This window comes from Bos grunniens, chromosome 20, assembly GCF_055505025.1.
Source record: "Bos grunniens cultivar Pamir isolate PY7600 chromosome 20, Bosgru_T2T1.0, whole genome shotgun sequence".
Classification (NCBI taxonomy): Eukaryota; Metazoa; Chordata; class Mammalia; order Artiodactyla; family Bovidae; genus Bos; species Bos grunniens.
In genome coordinates, this window is record NC_141184.1 from 9,991,729 (window position 1) to 10,008,440 (window position 16,712).

Consider the following 16,712-nt stretch of genomic DNA (forward strand, 5'->3'; position numbering starts at 1 on the left):
AAGACTCTACACATAGACATCACCAGAAGGTCAACACCGAAATCAGACTGATCATATTCTTTGCAGCCAAAGATGGAGAAGCTCTATACAGTCAGCAAAAACAAGACTGGGAGCTGATTGTGGCTCGGATTATGAACTCCTTATTGCCAAATTCAGACCGAAATTGAAGACAGTGGAGAAAACCACTACACCATTCAGGTATGACCCAAAATAAACCCCTTATGACTATACAGTGGAAATGAAAAACAGATTTAAGGGACTAGATCTGATAGACAGTGCCTATGGATGGAGGTTCATGACATTGTACAGGAGACAGGAATCAAGACCATCTCCAAGAAAAAGGAATGCAAAAAAGCAAAATGGCTGTCTTTTGCTTTGTAAAAGGAGCTATTTGTAAGAGGAGCCCTTACAAATAGCTGTGAAAAGAAAGGAAGCGAAAAGTAAAAGAATAAAGGAAAGATATACCAATTTGAATGCAGAGTCCCAAAGAATAGCAAGGAGAGATAAGAAAGACTTTCTCAGCAATCAATGCAAAGAAATAGAGGAAAACAACAGAATGGGAAAGACTAGCAATCTCTTCAAGAAAATTAGAGATACCAAGGGAACATTTCATGCAAAGATGGGCTCAATAAAGGACAGAAATGGTAGGGACCTAACAGAAGCAGAAAATATTAAGAAGAGGTGGCAAGAATACACAGAACTGTACAAAAAAGATCTTCACGACCCAAATAATCACGGTGGTGTGATCACTCACCTAGAGCCAGATATCCTGGAATGTAAAGTCAAGTGGGCCTTAGGAAGCATCACTACAAACAAAGCTAGTGGAGGTGGTGGAATTCCAGTTGAGCTATTTCAAATCCTGAAAGATGATGCTGTTAAAGTGCCACACTCAATATGCTGGCAAATTTGGAAAACTCAGCAGTGGCCACAGGACTGGAAAAGGTCAGTTTTCATTCCAATCCCAAAGAAAGGTATTGCCAAAAAATGCTCAAACTACCACACAATTGCACTCATCTCACATGCTAGTAAAGTAATGCTTAAAATTCTCCAAGCCAGGCTTCAGCAATATGTGAACTGTGAACTTCCAGATGTTCAAGCTGGTTTTAGAAAATGCAGAGGAACCAGAGATCAAATTGCCAACATCTGCTGGTCATCGAAAAAGCAAGACAGTCCCAGAAAAACATCTATTTCTGCTTTATTGACTATGCCAAAGCCTTTGACTGTGTGGATCACAATAAACTGTGGAAAATTCTGAAAGAGATGGGAATACCAGACCACTTGACCTGCCTCTTGAGAAACCTGTATGCAAGTCAGGAAGCAACAGTTAGAATTGGACATGGAACAACAGACTGGTTTGAAATAGGTAAAGGAGAACGCCAGGGCTGTATATTGTCATCCTGCTTATTTAATTTATAGGCAGAGTACATCATGAGAAATGCTGGGTTGGAAGAAGCAAAAGCTGGAATCAAGATTGCTGGGAGAAATATCAATAACCTTAGACATGAAGATGATACCACCCTTATGGCAGAAAGTGAAGAAGAACTAAAGAGCCTCTTGATGAAAGTGAAAAAGCAGAGTGAAAAAGTTGGCTTAAAGCTCAACATTCAGAAAACTAAGATCATGGCATCCGATCCCATCACTTCATGGCAAATAGATGGGGAAACAGTGGCTGACTTTATTTTTCTGGGCTCCAAAATCACTGCAGATGGTGATTGCTGCTGCTGCTGCTGCTAAGTCACTTCAGTCGTGTCCGACTCTATGTGACCCCATAGACGGCAGCCACCAGGCTCCCCCATCCCTGGGATTCTCCAGGGAAGAACACTGCAGTGGGTTGCCATTTCCTTCTCCAATGCAGGAAAGTGAAAAGTGAAAGTGAAGTTGCTCAGTCATGTCCGACTCTTAGCGACCCCATGGACTGCAGCCTACCAGGCTCCTCTCTCCATGGGATTTTCCAGGCAAGAGTATTGGAGTGGGGTGCCATTGCCTTCTCCGAATTAAAACACGCTTGCTCCTTGGAAGGAAAGTTATGACCAACCTAGGCAGCATATTAAAGGCAGAGACATTACTTTGCCAAAAAAGGTCCGTCTAGTCAAGGCTATGGTTTTTCCAGTGGTCATGTATGGATGTGAGAGTTGGACTGTGAAGAAAGCTGAGTGCCAAAGAATTGATGCTTTTGAACTGTGGTGTTGGAGAAGACTCTTGAGAGTCCCTTGGACTGCAAGGAGATCCAACCAGTCCATCCTGAAGTAAATCAGTCCTGGGTGTTCATTGGAAGGACTGATGCTGAAGCTGAAACTAGAATACTTTGGCCACCTGATGCAAAGAGCTGACTCTTTGGAAAAGACCCTGATGCTGGGAAAGATTGAGGGCAGGAGGAGAAGGGCACGACAGAGGATGAGATGGTTGGATGGCTCACTGACTCGATGGACGTGGGATTGGGTGGACTCCGGGAGTTGGTGATGGACAGGAAAGCCTGGCGTGCTGCTGTTCATGGGGTTACAAAGAGCCAGATATGGCTGAGCGACTGAACTGCACTGAACTATCCTTATTTTGATGTTATCATTGTACTTATCATTATAGGGGACCTTAAAATTAAGACTAAAGATGCTTGACATTTCATAGAGGTCTGACTTCTAGGGAGCTGAGATCCTCTGTTGCTGGATGGTGTCAGCAAAGTTCATCTCACCTATAAACCTATTTGGTAAAGATTTCATGGTAATTTAACTACTGAATGCAAGTTTCCAGTTGTTTTGAATCAGGAAAGTGAAAGTGTTAGTCGCTCAGGCATGTCCGACACATGTGACCCCATAGACTATTGCCTGCCAGTGCACTCTGTCCCAGGGAATTTTCCAGGCAAGAATACTGGAGTGGGTTGCCATGCCTCCTCCAAACTCAGGGATCTTCTACACTCAGGGATCGAACCTGGGTCTCCCGCACTGTGGGCAGACTGTTTACCATCTGAGCCAGCAGGGAAGCCCATTGAATCAGAGGGAAAAATACTATCTCAGTTCCTGGGACAGGGAGTGAGAGTAGTTGGTTTTAAGCAGAGGGGTTAAAAGCAAGTTCTGGAAAGTCTGCATTAGGACATATGATGGACACACAGGTAAAACATTAGAGACACAGGTTAAGTGAGCAAAGGCAAACAGGCCTGGCTTCATTATGGAGACCAAACCTAGAACCACCACGGCCACCTCCAGAGAGAATAGGCAGGGCAGAAGGAATTCTACTGGAAGGAGAGGGAGGATGCACAGTAGCTTTTGCCCCTGTGGTGGGGTCTAGAGAGCCTGGACTTGGCTTTTTGCCCCAAATGAAGCAGGGAAGTCCAGAATGCACACGGCCCACTTTATAGGGACTTGAGTTTCTCGGGCTCTTCTGCACTGCTGGGGGCTTTGCTAGTAGATGGGGACCCCAAGGAGGCTCTTGGACCAGGTGTGAGCTACAGGCTCACCTACTAAACAGAGGGTAGAGCCTGTTTTACCAAAAGCACGTGGACTGAGGGAAAGAACTGGCTGGCTGTCAAGAGGAAAGTCTGCAAACCAGAAAAACACAAAACAGAGATTTCTACTTTCACAACTCCTGAGGATCAGCTAACGATTCATTAACCAACTAGTTAGGACCCCAGGTAGAGTGACTCATCACCTTTGACTATCTCTGATCCATCACTCTTACTTCTGGGATGTGGTCGAGGTCTCTGTGCCGGAACCCACTCTGGTACAGATGAGATTCATGTTGATGTATGGCAAAACCAATACAATATTGTAAAGTAATTAACCTCCAATTAAAATAAATAAATTTATATTAAAAAATAAAAAAAAAAGAAAGAAATGAGTCACTATTCCAGAAATGCAATCGTTCACTCCTACTAGTGATGCTGAAGACAGAGGGCAAAATGAGTAATCTGGGCTCCTGGAAAATCAATACGTGCACAGACAAGTATTGTGTGTAAACTGTACTTTTCCTTTTAATTGATAAAAGGAATCCTGAAAAGCAGGCTTTAGCAAAACAAACAAAATCCTTTCTGCAGGGACATCTTCTCTTCCATCTTCTGATTGTGTGTCCTGGCCAGGAAGGCCCAGGTCTCAACGTGCCCTCCCTCCTTGCCCCCTCACTGGCCTCTGCTCCCACCTCACTAGGTCCCTTCCCTTCTCTGGTCCCTTAGCAGGGCATGCCCCAGGATCTGTGCCTTGGTCTTTCCCACCACACAGCTCATGGCCTCTCTGCCTTCATCACTTTGTCCATGTCTCTGACTCCCAAGGGTCATTCTCAGTTCTAATCTTGGTGCCCCTGATGGCAGGAGCCGAAGTGCCAGCAGAGAGCCAGTGGTGGTAACAATGGGCCCTTCCCTAAGCCAGGAAATGTCCCAACGACCTCAAGGTCTTAACATATTTCACCTTACAACTTTATCAGGAAGGTGCTTTTATGATTTCTGTTTTAAATACATGGACACTAAGGGCAGGGCAGGTGAACATCACACCCGGAATCATGACTGGCTAAGGGTCCTTTCCCCCATGTATTGGATGCCCTTTATAACCCAGACCTCCTCTCCTCCTCCCATGGGAGGGGAGAGCAGGCAGGCTGCCCAAGATCATCGCCTGGGGTCAGAGGGGAGAACGTGTGCATCTCTACTTAACCGATATAACCAAACAAAACACAGCAGTTCAGAACTATCATATTTCCTCTACACACTGGTGCTGGCTTCTCACTGGGCCCACGTTTCAGATGACGGTGTATTTTTTACTGGAAGTCACAACATGCCAAGAATGACAGTCAGCACTGCAGACAGTGACTGCAGCCACGGAATTAAAAGATGCTTGCTGCTTGGAAGAAAAGCTATGACAAATCTAGACAGCATATTAAAAAGCCACAGAGGTCTGCATAGTCAAAGCTATGGTTTGCCAACAAAGGTCTGCATAGTCAAAGCTACGATTCTTCCAGCAGTACATGTATGGATGTGAGAAGTGGACCATAAAGAAGGCTGAATGCTGAAGAATTGATGTGTTTGAACTGTGGTGCTGGAGAAGACTCTTGACAATTCCTTGGATAGCAAGGAGACCAAACCAGGCAGTCCTAAAGGAAATCAACCCTGAATATTCATTAGCAGGACTGATGCTGAAGCTGAAGCTCCGATACCTTGGCCACTTGGTGTGAATAGCCAACTCACCGGCAAAGAACACTGATGCTGGAGTTTGCTCAGATTCCTGCCCATTGAGTCCGTGATGCTATCTAACCATTTATATATAGTTTTTGTAGTAATCCTTCCTAAGGACCACTTGACTTCACACTCCAGGATGTCTGGCTCTAGGTGAGTGATCATACCATTGTGGTTATTCCAGTCATTAAGACCTTTTCTGTATGGTTCTTCTGTGTATTTTTGCCACCTCTTCTTAATCTCTTCTGCTTCTGTTTGGCCCTTACCATTTCTGTCCTTTATCATGCCCGTCCTTGCATGAAATGTTCCCTTGACATCTCCAGTTTTTTGAGGAGATCTCTGGTCTTTCCCATTCTATTGCTTTCCTCTAATTCTTTGAATCATTCATTTAAGAAGGTGTTCTTATCTCTCCTTGATATTCTCTGGAACTCTGCATTCAGTTGGGCATATCTTTCCCTTTCTCCTTGCCTTTCACTTCTTTCCTCAGCTATCTGTAAAGCTGCCTCGGACAACCATTTTGCCTTCTTGCATTTCTTTTTCTTTGGGATGGTTTTGGTTACTGCCTCCTGTATGATATTAACAACTTCCATCCATAGTTCTTCAGGCACTCTATCCACCAGATCTAATTCCTTGACTCTATTGTTACTTCCACTGAATAATCATAAGGGATTTTATTTAGGTCATAGAGTAATTGCCCTCTACTCTTCCCCAGTTGCATAATGGACATCTTCCAACCTGGGGGAGGCTTATCTTCCAGTGTCATATCTTTTTGTCTTTTCATACTGGTCATGAACCATCCCTTTCATGAATCACAGCCTTGTTGTTGTGAAGGGGCTTGCATAACTCAGTGAAGCTATGAGCCACCAGGGAAACTGCAACCTAGATTTTCCTAATGATATTAATGGGGCTTCCCAGGTGGCTTAGCTGTAAAGAATCCACCTGCCAAAGTAGAAGACACGGGTTTGATCACAGAAGGCAATAGCAACCTACTCGAATACTCTTGCCTGGGAAATCCCATGGACAGAGGAGTCTGGTGGGTTGCAGTCCATGGGACCAGAAAAGAGTTGGACATGACTTAGTGACTAAACAACAACAATGATATTTATAAGCAGTATTTCTTAATAATATCTACTAATATAACATCCAATAATAATTTTAGCAAGACACTAGGTAATTTTTTAAAAGTTCATCAGATCAGATCAGTCGCTCAGTCGTGTCCGACTCTTTGCAACCCCATTAATCGCAGCATGCCAGGCCTCCCTGTCCATCACCAACTCCCGGAGTTCACTGAGACTCACATCCATCGAGTCAGTGATGCCATCCAGACATCTCATCCTCTGTCGTCCCCTTCTCCTCTTGCCCCCAATCCCTCCCAGCATCAGAGTCTTTTCCAATGAGTCAACTTAAAAGTTCATAGTTTAAGATTATTGGTCAAATACTGTGGCTTGAAGCAAAACATGGAGAACAGGTCTGACAGAGCCAACTGAAAGTCCAGTTGCTAATTTGGGCTCAAATTCAGCATCGAGGATGTGTCACTGTATTTATTTATCCATTACAATGAATAACAAAAAGAATATAGAGTTTCACTGTGAAACATGTTTGCAAAATGTTAGATTCCTTTATCATGTTTGAAAACCTGCTTTTGAGACGGTGTACATCAAGGATTACAATATCCTGAAACAGGATCAATCAAACTTGATTAAAAGATGCTATTCATGATGCAGCCTACACATTAAGCTATGTCAGTAAATGTATTAGCCGTAACTTTTTCTTCTTTTACGGAGAAGAATATTTGTAACACCATCAGTATGCCAGGTACATGAGTTTTGCTTTTTTTCTGGTTATTTCATCAATCACATTTTTAAAATAAAGATGCTATGAATTATCACTTCCAATGTTACTGAGTCCTTTCATATAAGTTCATTTTAAGATTTATATGACCTACATGTTTAAAAACAACATATATTAAACTCAATATTTGGCATAGCACCAACAACATAGTAGCTGTGATGATACTTAAGAAATTCACACTTTATGGAAGACAATATACAGTTAACATATAGTTCTCAGCATAGGCTGCTATGAAGTAAATACTATATAAAAACTTTTTTCAAAGTTATTGCTGACTTAAGGAAATCAAATTCTATCACCTCTTTTTATAAAAGTTTTTTGTGCATTTTTTGTTGGAATACACAAGAGCAGTTAAAACTGGAAAGTCCAAAGTTTTGCTCTGATCTATATGATTCAGCTAAGCAAGCTTAAAAAAGCCAACTACTTAGAATGAATCCTTTCATATTCTATGACTTAGAAAAATTCTTCTAAATTAAAAAAGATATACATATATAATTTCATATATATATAAATATATATATAAACAATCACTTTGCTGAACAACTGAAACTAACATAACACTGTAAATTAACTATATTTGAATTAAAAAAAAATAGCCTAAATATATACATACACATAAGTCATCAAAACACCAAAAGGGAAAAAAAAAGGTAACAGGAAGCTTCTGGTTTCCAGTCTAATGACTGAATTGGGGCTATCTTGATTTCAAATTCTTACTTTGAAATCGAAGGTTTGCTTCAAAATTCCTCATTGAAACTCGTTAATAGAAAAAAGACACTGGTCTGCAATAAGATGAATAAGTCACATATTAGAAAAGAAAGAAAAAGAAAACAAAGCAAAGACCACACATGCCATCAGCAATTATCAGACAGACCAGACCTATTTAGACAATTTGTATCAATACCTTCATTCCTTCATTCACTCCTACACACAGCAAACTGGTGCTTTCCCTCATCCTCCAAGAAAACCATAAAAGATGGTATGCAATTTCCATTTCCTTTTTATAAATAGAAATGTCCATGCAAATATGTGCCTAAGAATGTGGAGTCTAGCCTGCATATACATGGGTCAATTTTTCCAATTCTCCACTTATTTAAGGCACAAAATGTGCAGGTATCAGTTTCCTCCCACAAAGGAGAATTACATCAAAGACGTAAGGAAAAGTGCTTTGAGAATTGTAATGTGCTCTAAAAATATGTTTGCAATGGTAAAGAGGTTTACATGGTTGGCTATTTAATAATACATAAAAAACTTTAACACACTGTCTCCAAAAATGTATAAAAGTTAGAAAGAAGCCTAAAAGCTGGAAAAGTTTAAATCATAAATTATAATGCTGAGATAAACTACTCTGAACCCCAGACATAAGAGATGTTGGTTCTAGTAACATTCACTTAGGAAGGACCAAAGTTCATTCTTCAAAAGAAGATGCAAAAATGCTATCATAAAAGAAGCATTAGATTGTGGACTACAATTTTAGATTTGGGATGTCTCAGTTAAATCTGAACATTCTGCTGCTGCTGCTGCTAAGTTACTTCAGTCGTGTCCGACTCTGTGCGACCCCATAGACGGCAGCCCACCAGACTCCCCCGTCCCTGGGACTCTCCAGGCAAGAACACTGGAGTGGGTTGCCATTTCCTTCTCTAATGCATGAAAGTGAAAAGTGAAAGTGAAGTCGTTCAGTCATGTCCCAACTCTTAGCGACCCCATGAACTGCAGCCCACCAGGCTCCTCCGTCCGTGGGATTTTCCAGGCAAGAGTTACCTTACTGTGAATGCCATTACCTTCTCTGTGAACATTCTGACACATTCCTTTATTTAAAAAAAAAAAAAAACTCTACAAGAAAGGCATTATTGTATTTTATGTACTCATTTCACATGATGCCAGGTTATTAGTTCTCTTTACATGAAGCCATAATTATTCAATTCTGGTTCTAGATCTGGTTCTGTCTCTTTTGCCTGTATCTGACCTTAGGTTGGTGGTACAATATTTTTTTTCAGAAATAACATCTATTTAAAGCCAATGCTTTTAGCATTCTTTTTTAAATTTTTAAATGGAAGATAATTGCTTTACAGTGTTGTGTTGGTTTCTGCCATACAACAACACTAATCAGCCATAAATAGATATATATATGTGTGTGTGTGTGTATTTCCTCTCTCCTGAGCCTCCATGCCTACCCCCATAACCCACCCCTCCAGGTCATCAGAGAACACCAGGCTAGGCTCCCCATGCTATACAGAAGCGTCCCACCAGCTACCTTACACATGGTAGTGTATATATATGTCAGTGCTATTCTCTCAAATCATCCCACCACCTCCTTCCCTCGCTGTGTCCACCAAGTAGGTTTTCTGCGTCTGCATCTCCATTCCTGCCCTGCAAATAGGTTCATCAGTACCATTTCCTAGATTCCATGTGTGTGTGCTAAGTCCACTCAGTCATATTTGACTCTTTGTGACCCTATGGACTGCTGCCCACCACGCTCCTCTGTCCATGGGGAATCTCCATGCAAGAATACTGGAGTGGGTTGCCATTCCCTTCTCTAAGGGATCTTCCCAACCCGGCAATCAAAACCACCTCTCCTAGGTTTCCTGCATCACAGGCAGGTTCTTTCCCACTAGTGCCACCTGGGAAGGCCCCTAGATTCCCTATGTATGTGTGCGTGTTAGTTGCTCTATCATGTCCGACTCTTTGAGACCCCATGAAGCATACAGCCCACCAGGCTCCTCTGTCCATGGAATTCTCCAGGCAAGAGTACCAGAGTGGGTTGCCATTCCCCTCTCCAGGGGATCTTCTCAACCCAGGGATTGAAGCCAGGTCTCCTGCACTGAAGGCAGAATCTTTACCGTGTGAGCCACCAGGGAAGCCCAGATTCCACACATATGAGTGAATATACAATATTTGTTTTTCTTTCTGACATTAGTATTCTTAAAAATAACATAGTAACTTGCAATTCATATAACACTGATTTGCCTATAAGTTTACTCCTACAAAGGATGAGTGGCCAATATACTCTTATTCGCTCTCATTTCTTACAGCTATTTCTCTTTCTTGGTTTATAATGGGCACTCATTAAATATATGTCACATAATCCATAACTTGAAAAGATGACAGTCTGATGATGATATGCTGAAAGAAGAAAAAAGGCTATAAAAGGGAGAGCAATATAAAATGAAAAGGATATGCCATTTAAAAGTGTAACACATTTAATACACAATATGAAATAAAGAAGCTAAGTTGTAGTGAGAGAAACATAAATTTGGATTCCTATTAGGCCAAATTCCCCTAATATGAAAATTTAAAAACCTCTTCACTGAAGATTATATGCTTATCCTCAATTTATATTTTAAATGTTAAATAAAGCACTGCCAATTCAATTATGTATTTTCCTATTTAGCATTTCCTTAAGAGTGTGCTACTGTTCTATTTCTACATGTTTTCAATAACATATTTAGAAAGAATATTTAAAAACAGAGAGCTTTGGAGAAGGGATAGATTGGGGGTTTTGCATCAGCAGATGCAAACTATTATATACAGGATGGATAAACAACAAGTTCCTACTATATGGCATAGAGAACTATATTCAATATGCTGTGATAAACCACAATGGAAAAGAATATAAAAAAGGATTATATACATATGTATAATTGAATCACTTTGCTATACAGCAGACACTAACCTATTGTAAACAAACTATATCCCAGTACAGCAAAATTTAAAAATAAATGAATAGAGAGTGTTGTGTTATCTGAAGAGCATTCTACCCACACTTGCCAAGAATACCAAAGGATTTAGAGCAAATTTCTGGACAAAGATGATAGAGATCCTTGTTTCGACTGAAAGCCTAGAGGAACAGGATGCTGAATAATGCAAATATAAGAATTTTTCTTATTTCTAGTAGTTAGCAGTGAACATTTACTATAATTCTCCTTTACAATGGAGGTTTTACCTCATACAATATTTACCTTAAGCCCTCCAAGTAGGCTTGAATTGTGCTAAAGAAGCTATCTTAAAGAATACCATAAAATGGTCCCATTCTGCCTTTTATGTATGTAGAGGTGATTTCTTTTTACAAAAGAATCTATGCAAACCCCTCAATACAGTACACTTGCATTGTGTGCTCTATCAGAGAAAATACCCAAAAATTCCTTGAGATGAATTTTAAGTATACCACCAGAATCAAGTCAGATGCCAGCTATAAAGACATACAAGGGACCTGACATATCTATAGTATTCACAGATGCAGATATATATTTATGGGACTCTGCATAAATCAAATGCCTGTGAATAAAACATCATTTAACTCTACAGGAATTCAATTCCAATTTCAGAAGTAGAGCATCACTAAAGCCTTGGCCACTGTTGAAACAAGAAAGCAAAAAAAAAAATTTTTTTTCTCAATAATAACAACTTCTTTAATACTTTATATTCAAATTTTTAATCAATGTTGAAAACAACTTCAGCCTGATGTTTATTTTCAGACACAAAAATGAAGGTAACAAAGGTTTTCTAAATTTCCAATTTTTAGTGTAACCTGTATCCACTTTCCACTCATGCATGGAAACATACAAGGTGACAAAGTGCGCGTCTCCTGAGACAAGAAATACCTAGACCACAGTGTCTGAAGTCAAACGGTACAGCCTCCATCCTGGGTTTCTACTGCACCACAGAAAGCTGTTCCAGATCTCACAACCAGCTGAAACCCTTAAGCACCTACAAATGTTCGGATCAAAAGATAGTCTTTGCTACTGAACTGCAGAAGGTACTAGAGATCCACGACCAACACCCATTTTCCAAATCAAACAGAAGATGGTGAAAGTCAACCAAAGTCAACCCTTTCATCCTCAGCCAGAGACACGGATGCAATCAAGTGATGCAAAAACAAAAAACAATCATGCAGTCACAGGTTTGGTTAGAATACCTCTTTAGCAGCGATGGGGGGAGAGGAAAAGGTTGGTACCTACCTGGGATCTTTCTGAATGCTGTCGATGGATGGGGACCTGGCCAAGGTGCCTTCAGGGGGAAGGGCAGGGCCGGATTTGCTGTACGGAGACTCAACGGAAGGACAGTACTGCAGCTGTCGGTAGGGGTCCGCGTAGCTGGAGGCAGGGCCGGCGGCATAGCTGGCCCTCTGGAAGGTGGCTGCGGCGGCGCTCTGCGGGCCGTGCTGGCTGCCTGTGCGCTGCAAGGGGACGGAGTCGACACCGGGGGAGGACGGGGCTAGGGCAGGAAAGTAGGGACAGAGTAAAAAATTGAGGACCTGCTCACAGAAACGGTTCACCAGGTCTAGGCAGGGGGGAAATTACACACATAAAAACAAAACAAAACACAAGGGTTTGAAAGAATTAACAAAATTGTTACATTTGAACTAACGCATCCAATGTTATCCACTACAATGACAATTAGCATGCTATTCCGTTGGCCCAAAACTTCGTTGGGGTTTTTCCATTCCATCTTAGGGAAGAACCTGAACGAATTTTCAGGCCAACCGAGTATTTCAGGAACAACCCTTTCATCTCTAGGATGAAAATGCCTCTGTGATGTGTTTCCTGCTTACTGACTTCCAGGAAGAGGTCTGCTCATCTGACTCGTAAACTCTGTATGGAGCTAAAACCCAGAAGAAATGGAAGGGATATTTTCCAAGGACTCGTGGGCAGTGAGTTCTTCATTGTTTCAGCTGAGAAAATTGAGGCAGTGTTCGTTCAGGGGGTGATAGATTAATTTTATGAAGGGTGTGAAACATATTTAGTAATGTGGTTCATTTTTCCCAAAGAAAACAAGGAAAGTGAGGGGGCGTGTATCCGTGGGGGTGGAGGCGGACATGGGTCTGTAATTAGTGCTAGAGCATTAAATGCAGGACGGGACAGTTCTTGTAAAGTTCAACACCCACAAGATTTTTATATGTCTCTTTTTCAACTTGAGCTGTCATACTAACAAATACCCTTGGTGAAGGGTAGGCATGCTAGAGGCGATGAAGACCCACCCGACTGCAACGCAGACAAAATAAGGTGCTGACTTGGCTTTTCCAGAAGTATTTGCATCTTTTCAATAACGCCTAAATTGTCGGAAGAAGATCTGACGCCAGTTACTAAAATCGGTTTGACTATTTCCAAGCTGAATTTCAGCTTTTTGTTTCCTCTCTGGGTTCTCTGGAGTCTGTTTCCTATCATTACTTTTATCTGGTTCTCAAAAATACTTGACATCTAAGATTTAGGTGACCTATACAATGAAAAGAGCATCTTCCATATTAATAGAATGTGATTTGTTAATAACTGTTTGATCATTATCCATGATTAATATTAGTTGGCACCTTTACTTTCTAGCTCAGAACGAACATATACACACTACTATATATAAAATAGATAACTAAAAAGGACCTACTCTACAGCACAGGAAACTCTACTCAATATTTTGCAATAAACTATATGGGAAAGGAAACCGGAAAAAAGACAAATATATATACATATATATATATATATATATAAGACTGAACCACTTTGGTGTACGACTGAAACTAACACAACATTGTAAATTAGCTATACTTCATAAAAAATATATCCTGTGTCTAGATATGACCATATGACATGCAAGTTCTACACAGAATTAGATTCCAATTATCAATCACATCCTACAACTCAGACTTTTTGAGCACTACTCAGTAAATGGTGGTAAAACTTATTCTCTCTCACAATAGAAGACATATTCAAAATCAAATATAAAAGAAAGAAAAAAATAATAGTTTAATATTAAAGGAAGTTAAGGATTTCATGTCAAAATGATAAAAAAAAAAAGTTGCAAAGTGAACTGGAGAAATCTATTCTAATATGAGAACTGATTTTAATCAAGAGGTCAGGGCTTCTCATTTCCAATGACCTTTTAAAACTTAATCTTATAATAACCAAAGTCAGGAGACCAGGCACCATGACACAGTGAAGACAAGAAAAATATTTCAGAAAACTTTCTAAACAAAAAGTGTGTATACTCCCCAAAGACTTAGGTTTTGAAATGACAAGGGTTGCCCTGATGGATTAAGTTTCAAAGTCACTGGATTAGACTAATAAAAAATTAAGTTCACAACCAGAAAATCTGTCTTATGTCTTTATGCAGTTTCTGGAGCATTTATATTTTCTCCAAAATTTTGCAAGCATGTCTAATTAAAATTCACATTTTAATATTTATGAACAATGTGCTATATGTCATGGGAACAGGGATTTAAAATTCAGGCCAGGCATAACCATGCTCTTGGAAGAACAAATGCCCAAAGGTAAACAAAGTTTCATTTTCTAGACAAGTTGTGAAAAGCCAGTCAGCAAATTAAAGGCAAAAGGGAAAACTAACGGGAACCTGACATTTTTTCAGATAAATACAATTTTTTCATTCAGGAACTAAATATCTATATTAAAGCTTCCTGAAAAGGGCTGCTAATATCAGAAAAATCATTTTCTATACAAAATTATTTGTTAGTAATACTTTAAAATACAGAGGTTAATAGGAAGGGAATGCAAAATGGCAAGGATGATGACTTAAGGCTGAAACATAAAATGTTAAAAAAAAAAAAAAGGAGACTGAAACATGACAAAACACTATTGTTAAAAAATGATGATATAAGTTAAAAAAAAAACCTCTCAGAGTAATGAATCAATTTTAAGAGAATAGGGAATTCTCTAGCGATCCAGTGGTTAAGACTCCACGTTCTCAATTCAGGGGGAACAGTTCAGTCCCTGGTTGGGGAGCTAAGACCACGTAAGCTGCAAGGGAGACTGGACCAAAAGGTGAAAGCAGAGTGTGAAATGCAATTAACAGAGCAGGAGCGAGAAGACCACGTCTCACAGTAAGAGGAGAAAAGGTGAAGGGCAGTTTATGAATGTTGGTAGGCTCAGATATATATTCTACACTGGCATTGGCCTTTTGGGGATGAAATGTCAGGGAACTCCACATTCAGAGCTTGGCTTCTGAAGCTAACAGTCAGGGCCACATCTGGGCTTTCTAGTCAATCATTTGTATCTGGCAAGTAACTGAGTTCTCAAATCTCCGGTTTTCTAACTATAAAGTGAAAAGAAGACAAGGGCCCATTGGGATGACTGTTTGCTTTAAAGGCAAGAAAAGCTATTAATGCCTAGTAAGTGCAAAACAACCTGATGCGAAGAGCTGGCTCACTGCAAAAGACCCCGATGCTGGGAAAGACTGAGGGCGGAAGAAGAAGGGGACGGCAGAGGATGAGATGGTTGGATGGCATCACCAATGTGACGGACATGAATTTGAGCAAGCTCCAGGGGGTAGATAGTGAAGGACAGGGGAGCCTGGCATGCTATAGTCTATGGGGAGGCAAAGACTCAGACATGACCCAGGGAATGAACAACAACAACCATTATTACTACTTAGTAATGTTGAAATCAGTTCATGTTAGGAAACAGATTGGATATAACACATGGAGTAACAAGTCCTTGCCTGATATAAAGTGTGGATATCAGACTTTATAACTCCTGGAAGTGTTTAACTAGTGCGTACTCTTATTTCCTCCAACAACCCAATACTAGAGTAAATTGCCAACATCCATTGGATCATCGAAAAACCAAGAGAGTTCCAGAAAAACATCTATGTCTGCTTTATTGACTATGCCAAAACCTTTGACTGTGTGGACCACAACAAACTCTGGAAAATTCTTAAAGAGATGGGAATACCAGACCACCTGATCTGCCTCTTGAGAAATCTGCATGCAGGTCAGGAAGCAACAGTTAGAACAGTTCCATGCAGGTCATGGAACAACAGGCTGGTTCCAAACAGAGAAAGGGAAATACAAGGCTGTATATTGTCACCCTGCTTATTTAACTTACATGTACAGTATATCATGAGAAATGGCAGGCTGGATGAAGCACAAGCTTGAATCAAGATTTCCAGGAGAAATATCAATAACCTCAGATATGAAGATGACACCACCCTTATGGCAGAAAGTGAAGAACTAAAGAGCCTCTTGATGAAAGTGAGAGTGAAAAAGCTGGCTTAAAACTCAACATTCAGAAAACTAAGATCATGTCATTTGGTCCCATCACTTCATGGCAAATAGATGGGGAAACAGTGGAAACAGTGGCTGACTTTATTTTTCTGGGCTCCAAAATCACTGCAGATGGTGATTGCAGCCATGAAATTAAAAGATGCTTGCTCCTTGGAAGAAAAGTTATGACCAACCTAGACAGCATATTAAAAAGCAGAGATGTTACTTTGCCAACAAAGGTCCATCTAGTCAAGGCTATGGCTTTTCCAGTAGCCATGTATGGATGTGAAAGTTGTACTATAAAGAAAGCTGAATACTGAAGAATTGATGCTTTTGAACCGTGGTGTTAGAGAGGACTCTTGAGAGTCTCTTGGACTGCAAGGAGATCCAACCAGTCCATCCTAAAGGAGATCAGTCCTGAATATTAATTGGAAGGACTGATGCTGAAGCTAAAACGCCAATACTTTGGCTACCTGATATGATGAACTGACTCATTAGAAAAGACCCTGATGCTCGGAAAGATTGAAGGGGATGCCAGAGGATAAGATGGCTGGATGGCATCACTGACTCAATGGACATGAGTTTAAGTAAACTCTGGGAGTTGGCGATGGACAGAGAGGCCTAGCAAGCTTCAGTCCATGAGGTCGCAAAGAGTTGGACATGACTGAGTGACTGAACTAACTGACTGACTCTTATTTCCTCCAACAACCCAATATGATAATAAAC

At 40.5% G+C, this 16,712-nt stretch overlaps 1 protein-coding gene across 3 annotated transcripts in view; it reads right to left on the bottom strand.

Annotated features, from left to right (window-relative positions):
- CTNND2 (catenin delta 2) overlaps positions 1 to 16,712 on the bottom strand; it is a 1,106,103-nt gene that overhangs the window by 407,639 nt on the left and 681,752 nt on the right. For all 3 annotated transcript variants that reach the window (XM_086362482.1, XM_086362480.1, XM_086362481.1), the window contains exon 9: positions 11,959 to 12,214. In XM_086362482.1, the coding sequence (XP_086218608.1) occupies positions 11,959 to 12,214 (256 nt within the window). The remainder of the gene's footprint in view (positions 1 to 11,958; positions 12,215 to 16,712) is intronic.